Source organism: Setaria italica, chromosome IV (genome assembly GCF_000263155.2).
Source record: "Setaria italica strain Yugu1 chromosome IV, Setaria_italica_v2.0, whole genome shotgun sequence".
NCBI lineage: Eukaryota > Viridiplantae > Streptophyta > Magnoliopsida > Poales > Poaceae > Setaria > Setaria italica.
Window position 1 is genome coordinate 34,503,417 of NC_028453.1, and position 8,198 is coordinate 34,511,614.

General features: G+C 55.6%; 1 protein-coding gene across 1 annotated transcript; it reads right to left on the reverse strand.

The window, feature by feature from the left end:
* Positions 1 to 3,282: 3,282 nt before the first annotated feature.
* Positions 3,283 to 6,073, reverse strand: LOC101770155 (cytochrome P450 734A4). Its single transcript, XM_004965905.3, has 5 exons — positions 5,621 to 6,073; positions 5,296 to 5,519; positions 4,918 to 5,165; positions 4,430 to 4,823; positions 3,283 to 4,255 (listed from the first exon to the last, which is right to left on the reverse strand). The coding sequence occupies exons 1-5, from the start codon at positions 5,937 to 5,939 to the stop codon at positions 3,803 to 3,805; spliced, it is 1,638 nt and encodes a 545-aa protein (XP_004965962.1). The 5' UTR covers positions 5,940 to 6,073; the 3' UTR covers positions 3,283 to 3,802.
* Positions 6,074 to 8,198: the final 2,125 nt, after the last annotated feature.

Sequence of the window (8,198 nt, forward strand, 5' to 3'; positions counted from 1 at the left end):
ACACACACACACACACACACACGGACGCCCGAGATCGGATCGGCCACTAGCCGCCAGCGCCCAGCAGCCGCGGGCTGCGACAAGTACGGGGCGGGCCATCCGTTGGGTACGCGGCGATCAACTGGGGACGAGACCAGCAGGCCGGTATAGGCCACCACTCCCGGGTCAGGGCGGGTCACGCACGCATGCCGTATGCGGAACACATGCCCCCGCGTTCCCGGCTTCCTCCTCCCGGGCACGCGAGGGGAACCCGGCGCGTGTCTCACACCGTGCCGAGCCCACCGCGGGACTCTGCCGCACCGCGCGCGCGGGCACAGCCACACCCCGGAGCGCCGGCCAGCCAGCGGCCCGCGCCCCCGCCGGATTTTGTGGTTGCTCGCGTCGCGGCTGCCGCCTGCCCGCCGAACCGCGCGTCGGCCAGGCCACCCACATGTGTGCTCGCGCGCGCCTCGCCTTGGCTCCTAGCGCGCGCCGTCGCGTCCCGTCCCGTCGGAGCCGCCGTCTCGTTACGCCATCGACCAAAGGCTGCCGCGCGCAGCTGGGGCCGGCTGGTTTTTGGATGGCCGGGGCAGGACGGCCACCGGTCCGTGACCGCGGCCGGCCTGCGGATTTTACCGGTCACGGCAGCGTGTCAGGCTGGCTGTCCGATCCGGGGGGATTCCAGAACCGATCTGGCGCCCCGCCGTACGTGACGTCCTTTTCGTGCGCTGCAGCCTGCCAGCCTCCATCTCTCGACCTTTTCTGGTGGGAATGAAGTGACGGATCGGGAACGGAGCTTGTTTCTTTGCTTGTGCTCGCATAAAACTTGGATATTTCGGGTGTACTAATTTTAATTTTTAGTTCAAGTCATATCGAATATTTGGTATAAAACTAATTGCATAAGTCGTGGTTAATTTGCGAGACGAATCTATTAAGCTTAATTAGTCTATGATAGTAAATATGTGCTAATCATGGATTAATTAGATTTAATAGATTTGTCTCGCGAATTAGCCTTCATTTATGCAATTGATTTTGTAATTAACCTATATTTTATACTTCTAATTATAAACATTTGATATAATAAGGATTAACCTTTAATCCCTATCTCCAAACGGGACCTTCACGTCGGCACATCCGTTTCGGACATACTCCGTAGGTACTACGACATAACTGCCGTGGCAATCCGTAAAAGTTCTCATCAGGTGCCAAAAGGACGAGAGAAATGCTTAGGTGTATTTAGCGTTCCCGTAGATTTTAAACTCCTTTTCATTATTTTTTTTTTGCCTAACACGAATCTAGATTTGAACACGCAAAACCTCAATACCTTGATGCTCCACGAATGCACGGATTTCGTGACGCACGAATTGCACCGTCTCAAGTTTGAGTACTGTTTTCTTACATCACTCTTTGTTTTTTTTAAACGGAATGGCAAGAGGTTTGTCGTAATTTTTATTAGAAGAAGGAATAAATCACAAAACCAAAGGAAAAAAAAGAAGAAGAGAGAAATAGTCGACTAGGCCTCTCCCCACCTACTAAAGCCAGCACAAAAGCCTGATCAGCTAAGACGAGAGACTAGGGAGGGCAACAACTCAAAGAACCAAAAGGAAAAAAAACAGACGCAACTAGATCAGAGCATTTGACGTAGTCGTTTGTCCATTCTGAATTTTGCATTACGTTAAGATTTGCGTAAAAGAGAGATGGATGGAACAAAAGTGAGCATCGACCATGTGGAGAGAGAAGAGCACTAGGAGAATGTGAAAAAAGCCATCAAAACTTGCGTGCGTTATCACAATAGCTGATCTGGCCACTCCAATCCAAAAGATATAGTAACAAGACCAACTAACGGAACATTTGGTGACAAAGAATCACTTATTAAGAACATGTTGATAGAGAACCAACTTGTGTTAAAAAATTGCTAGCACATCATATATTTGATAACACGGTACATCTTGGGTAACCTTGCAAACTGACAAGCAAATAATGCGTGGGAACACAAGAGGTAAATATGGGGAACTGACCTGCAGCTCACCCAAATGGAGAGAAAATGGAACATGCACAACATGCATAATACTGGAATCTAAGGAACTGGTTCACCATTTAATTTCTTGCTTATATCACTCATTCTGGGTTTTACTCTATGTTAAGGTTTATGCAAAGGAGAGACGAATAAGACAAAGATGAGCATCGGCCATGACTGAGGGTGGATCTAGTAGTGGGGATAGGGGGCTCACCCCGGTACCAATGCACCATGGAGACCATAAGAGGGAGATGATGAATAAGATGGAGGATTGGAGGAAGAAGAAATAAGCCCCCTAGCTAACTATCCTACTTTCGTCACTGCCAAAGATGAAGTGAAGAGAAAGGAATGAAAATTTGTTTCACACTATAATACGGAGTTTCCTAAATAGGGGAGATGTGTGCATAAACTAGTACATCTGTGTGCTAATTTTGAGATCGGGTTCAATCCTTCGTGGAAAAGAGATGTGAGCACGTGTTAGGTTGTTTCTCAAATTTTAGCTGTCTTGGTGACTCCAAGTTGTTACCTTTCCCTTTTTTAAAAGAAATTAGGAGGTCTTTGTTCGGGAGATGAATAATAGAATTTTGACTCGTGTGACGTGTGTTTTATCTCGTGACGTGCTCCACGGTCCATGTTTTTGTTAGACCCGCTCTTCTTCCTTATCATAGCGAAGTCTCCACCTAAATTAGTATTCGGGGGTAAAGGGTTCACCGGAGTCGGGCCGGCTAAACAAGCCTACGGCCGATAAAACTGCTTGGAGATAGTGGTGGTAAGTGGATGCAAGGAATAACGCAGCAGGGCGCGTTAGCAAATACTCTTTTGTAGTTGACGGTGAAGGATTCAATGGCGTTAGCTGTTGAAGATGAGGAAGAAGATCGATCGGAGCGAGAGCGAGCTACGGTAGAGCGTGCCAGAAGGAATGAGACTTTGCTGAGAGTGCTTATCCGCGTCAGGGATGATGTCGGCGACAAGGGACCCGACTCCGTGGCATACGGATACACACTAGCCGCAACAGGAGAGTTCAGTTAGAATCTAATAACGTGTATCTGCAAAACCCAGCAGCTGAGGCTGAGAATGCACAAAGGGCGGTCAGGGCGCCGTGTGCCGCTGTGGCACGCTGCAGATTCCCCATCGAACTGTCACGGGAGAGCCACACCCGACACGCGCCGGAACGCCGCCGAGACGGCCGACCACACGCAAAAAGTAGAGGAGCACAGGCCTGCTGGCCGGAATGGGAATACCGTGTGCAACGCAACACGAACACACATCGATCGATCCCGTCCCCATTTCCTTTTGCGCTGGTTCTTGGACTTTCCCCTTCCAATCAATCCCCATCTGTACACTACAAAAAACTTTTTTGTAGATATATAAATAAACGAACAAATAAACCTGTACACACACACACACACACACACACACACACACGTCTTGCATACACGCACAGTCACGCACGGGGTGAAGGAAGAATCCGTGGAAGGAGAAGCCAACAAATGGAACCGACCCGACAGCAGATGTGGGGTTGGTTTGTTGGTGCTGTTCCACGCCATCGTCAAGTCCAAAAGGCGCTGCCACTCTCTGCTCCGGTCTAGCTAGTCTACCAACGGGGGGCATTTCCGGCAACAAACCGGCGCCGGCCCACAAAGCAGGGAGGTCCGGCCACACCGGCCCCCGGCCAGGCGACGCCACGACAGGACTGGCCTTAGTGGTTTTCCTTGGCTGTTCTATTGCTCTATCACTATTCACTAGCCACTGCTACTACAGTATGGACATCAGGGTCGTCGTTGTCGCCATCTTCGTCGTCGCCGGTCAGTCGGACGGTGGGAATGACGAGACCGACCGGAAGATCACCGGCGCGCCGTACTGCGGGTACAGCAGCATCAGCACCGTCGGCGCGTGCACGTAGTTTGGCGACCGCGCGAGCTCGAACCGCTGGAGCAGGATCGCCAGCGTGATTTTGGCCTCGAGGAGCGCCAGGTTCTGCCCGATGCACATCCGGGGGCCGAGGCCGAAGGGGATGAACGCCAGCGGGTGCGCCGCCGCCCTGGACGCGCCGCCGGCGAACCGGGCCGGGTTGAACTCCGTGGCGTCGTGGCCCCAGAGCGCTACGTCGTGGTGCATCGCCATGATCGGGATGAGCAGCTCGGTGTCGCGCGGGACGGATACGCCGCCGTCGCCGAGGGTGACGTCGCGCCTCGCGCGGCGGATGGTGGCCACCGCCGGCGGGTACAGGCGGAGCGTCTCGTTCAGGATCATGCCCAGCTGCAGGGAGAGAGAACAGGAACAGGGAGGAACAAACAAAGTGAGACTTTTTGTCGTTGCGGAGTTACCGAAATGCCCATGGGAAAGGGACTGCAGATGTCTGGTTTGGTGGTTTGGATTTGGGAGGAAAAAAAATGTGGAGGGGAAGGGAAGGAGTTCTGGGAGTTGGTGTACCGTCTTGAGCTTGGGGAGGTGGTCCTTGGACGGGAGCTCGTCGGCGCCGCACACGGCGAGGACCTCCCGCCGTGCGCGCTCCTGCCAGTCCGGGTGCATGGCGAGGAGCACGGTGGCCCAGGTGAGGAGGTTGGTGGTCGTCTGCTTGCCGGCGAAGAAGAAGGTCTTGCATTCCTCCAGCATGTCGGCCACGGGTATCGCCGGCGCCTTCTTGCCCCCGGCATTGATCATGAGCCCCAGCAGGTCCCGGAAGCCGTTGCTCCCCTTGTCGTTGAGCTCCGCGCCTCCGCCTTCCTCGGCCTCGTCGCTGCGGTGGCCGATGAGCCTGACGAGCCCCCGCCTGATCTCTCTGTCCAGGCTCCACGACAGCCGGTTCTTCTTGGTCGGCAAGAACCTGCGAATCGATTCAAATCAAATCCCAGCGCAAACTAAACAGATTGAGAAGAATCGTCTTCTGATTCTGATTGCAGCTGGTGGCGTTGACGTACCGGTACCCGGGGACGAGGACCTTGCGGAAGGCCTCAGAGGCGAAGGCCATGAGGCGAGCCTGCATGCGGAAGACGACGCGGCCGGAGTCGTAGCTGCGGCCGAACGTGGCGCGCGTGATGGCCTCCTCGGCCACCGCCTGGAACCACTCCGCCACGTCCACCTCCACCTCGCCGCCGCCGGCGGAGGCCATGGCGCGCCACCGCTCCGCCAGCGCCGCCACCGACCTGCCGACGTGCGGCGCCAGTCGCTGCAACGGAGAACGAAGGACACGGCACGTGTCAGTGTCGCGCTCCCATTGATTGGATTGCCGACAGAGCGATCGGATTAAAACTTAAAAGCAGCCGAGAGGCGGGCGAGACAGCGCGGCGTGCGCGTACGTTGAGGTTGTCGGGGAAGAAGGCCGGGGTGAGGACGCGGCGGTGGAGCGCCCACTTGCCGTCGTGGAGGCTGACGAGGCCGTCGCCCTCGAGCTGCCGGACGACGGGGTGCGCCTCGTAGCGGTCGAACGCGTCGGCGTTCGTCAGGAGGATCTCGCGGACCAGCTCCGGGTCCGCCACCGTCAGCCGCGGCGTCGGCCCGAACCATATCAAGAACATCGGCCCTGCACCGTACCGCCGCCATTAATCAGCACTACTCCGGCGAGAGTTCAACAAGCGAATCAACGACGACCTCGGACAAGAAACACGGCGAACGCGCGCGTACCGTAGATCTTCCTCCAGTAGTGGTAGAAGGCGAGCACCCGGGGCAGCGCGTCGTGCGAGTCCGGCGGCGACATGGGCTTGGCGGCGGCGTCCGCCATGAGCGCGACCATCTCCGTGACGCAGCCGAGGAGGAAGCGGTACGGCGGGCCCCGCACGCCCTGGCGCGCGAAGTGCGCCTCCAGCCGCCGCGGGCGCCACCAGAGCGCGTCCGCCACCCGCGCTGCCACGTGCAGGAGGACGAGCAGGCACGCCGCCGCCGCCGCCGCCCTCCACGCCCACCACGAAGAACCCGCCTCCTCCACCGCCACCACCCCCATCATCGATCTCGCGACTCCCCTGCTTCCGGAAAACAGAGAGGTGTGGGTGACGATGGGGACGGACGGAAGGAAACACGGCGCCTGCTTTCCCGGTGCGTGTCCCCGGCCACTGGAGCAAGCGGTTTGTTCGGAAGCGAGATGAGATGAGTAGTCAAGGAGGAGGGCGGGAAGCGGAGGCCATTATATAGCAGAGCTGCCGGCGGCGGCGGGCCCCACCGCCCCCAGGCTCTCCCCCACACAGAGGAGTCAACGATGTGGGTTTGAGCCTGCTGGGCACCTTCCTCACTTCCTGCATGCACTTGACCATGTCAGCTTGGTGACGTGGCATTTAGCCTGACCAGACGACGAAGCTGTGTGCAAAGCAGGTGGTGATGACCTGCCATGGACAAGTTGTCTTCCTCCTCCAAGGGCCTCCAAGGGCACGTCCAACGGGCCGGTAAGCCTTATAGCATCCACGTTGGAGAGAGAAAGAGAAGAGAGAGAAAATCGTCGACTAAGCCAGAGGGTCCCACCGAAGCCGATTGCCGTGCTGAGCGGAGGGATGCGAGGAGCGGGTGAGGCGGAGCTCGGCTTCGTGGGATCCATCGTAGTTGAGCTCGCTAGCGGTCGACGTGTAGCTGGAGCGGGCGGACGCGAGCTCACGACGGTCGACGCGGGCACAGGCGGAGCAGACCCCAGCCCTGCCTCGCCATGCCGGGCGTGAGCCCCACCCTCCTCTATATAGATACACGGGCAGGCGCCGTCACAGGCTAGCGTTGGATGCCACCGGTGCTGTGGAGAAGCAGTAGCACTAGCTTCGAGGGCGCGGGGGGCGAGGCGCAGCTGCTGGCACAAGTAGAGACGGCTTGGCCGCCGCCGCGTGGGTAGGCAAGGTGCGGCCCTCCGACGCGGTTTGGCTCCCGGTGAAGGGCAGAATAGGTGCGCGAGGCTGGTGTAGGAAGGATGGGCAAGCGCAGCCGGCGAGGCCGGTGTAGGATGAGGCCTGGAAGGGCCACCGACAAGGGCGGAGGCGAGGGCCGCGAGGAACATGAAGACCCTTGAGCATGGGGCAGGGGTGGAGGCGAGGCAGCGTAAGGCTGGGTCACCAACGTGGGGGCGGGGCTGACGACAGCCACGGGGGCGAGGAGCCGTGCCGGCTCCGACGGCCAGTGAGCCTGGAGAAGGGCGGGCGGCGAGTGCCGGTTAGCGAGCGCAGAGGCGGGCTCGGGCCCGACGGTGCGCGAGCAGGCACGACGCACCTGGGGAGGAAGACGGTCGGAGGGGAGGAAGACGCTCGGAGGGCCGGAAGGGCCCGTTGGCTCATGTGGGTCCCATGAAACTTGGTAAACCGTGTCAAAAGATAAATTGTTGGATGGGTAATCTATTGTGCTATCTATACTAGACTTACTTTACCATTGCAGGTGCCCTAACCTACCTATCTTGGCGTGGTTTGTCAAGGCGACTAATGATTGTCATCACCTGCTAATGATAAAAGGGGGTCTGAATTAGTGTGTGTGGGTTGGGAACGCCCGGACCTGACCGTTTATTTCGTTGAAATCAAGAGAGCCGGTTAGTTGTACTTGGACGCTGATACGCAACCGATTTTTAGAATGTCCAGATGTTTGCGTCTGAGCCATGTCCATCAGTTGGTCGACATCTGACAAAGAAACATGACAACGTGTCATTTATGTTTGTATATAGCCAAAGCGTGACCCTGATTAGCCTATGATTTTTATAGTATGATTTTGATGAAATATATAGAAAAGTGGATTTTAATTTGAAAATAACTGGAATATACATTAATTAAGCTTGTAAATACATGATTTCTTTTTGCATTTGTTACATTGAACTAGGATTTGTGTTTTAGTGTATATATACATTAAATCAAGAGATGCCCAAGAGACCGAATTTCTTTGTAGTTCCTCACAAAACAAAGAAGGAAAAAAAAACACCGAAAGTCGTAGTATCCTTTTCCTCTAAATTGTCACTGAAAGTCCTTGATACTGATGATACCTTTTGTACGTCCTTTTTGCTGTGGTACAAGTGTTCCACTACGAGGAAAAAAGGTGGTAAACTTGAAGACAAAGGGCAGAGACATCGTTATATTCGCAGCTCTTTTGTCTGGCTAGCCAAGTACTGCTAGAATATACATGTCAATTGCCGACTTTTGGGTAAAAGACGAACAAATCTTTGTCAAAAGTCAGAAGTACCAACAAGCAATCCCTGCGAGAGCCCACACATTTCCACTTCGTTATGTCGTCCAAGTCACGCTAAGCTCGTAGT

Excerpts from the sequence above, each read along its gene's own strand:
- LOC101770155 (XM_004965905.3), bottom strand. The coding sequence starts at position 5,939 with ATGATGGGGGTGGTGGCGGTGGAGGAGGCGGGTTCTTCGTGGTGGGCG. Across the intron at positions 4,824-4,917 it reads GTCCTCGTCCCCGGGTACCG|GTTCTTGCCGACCAAGAAGA; the intron begins GTACGTCAACGC and ends ATCGATTCGCAG. Across the intron at positions 4,256-4,429 it reads ACCTCCCCAAGCTCAAGACG|CTGGGCATGATCCTGAACGA; the intron begins GTACACCAACTC and ends CTCTCCCTGCAG.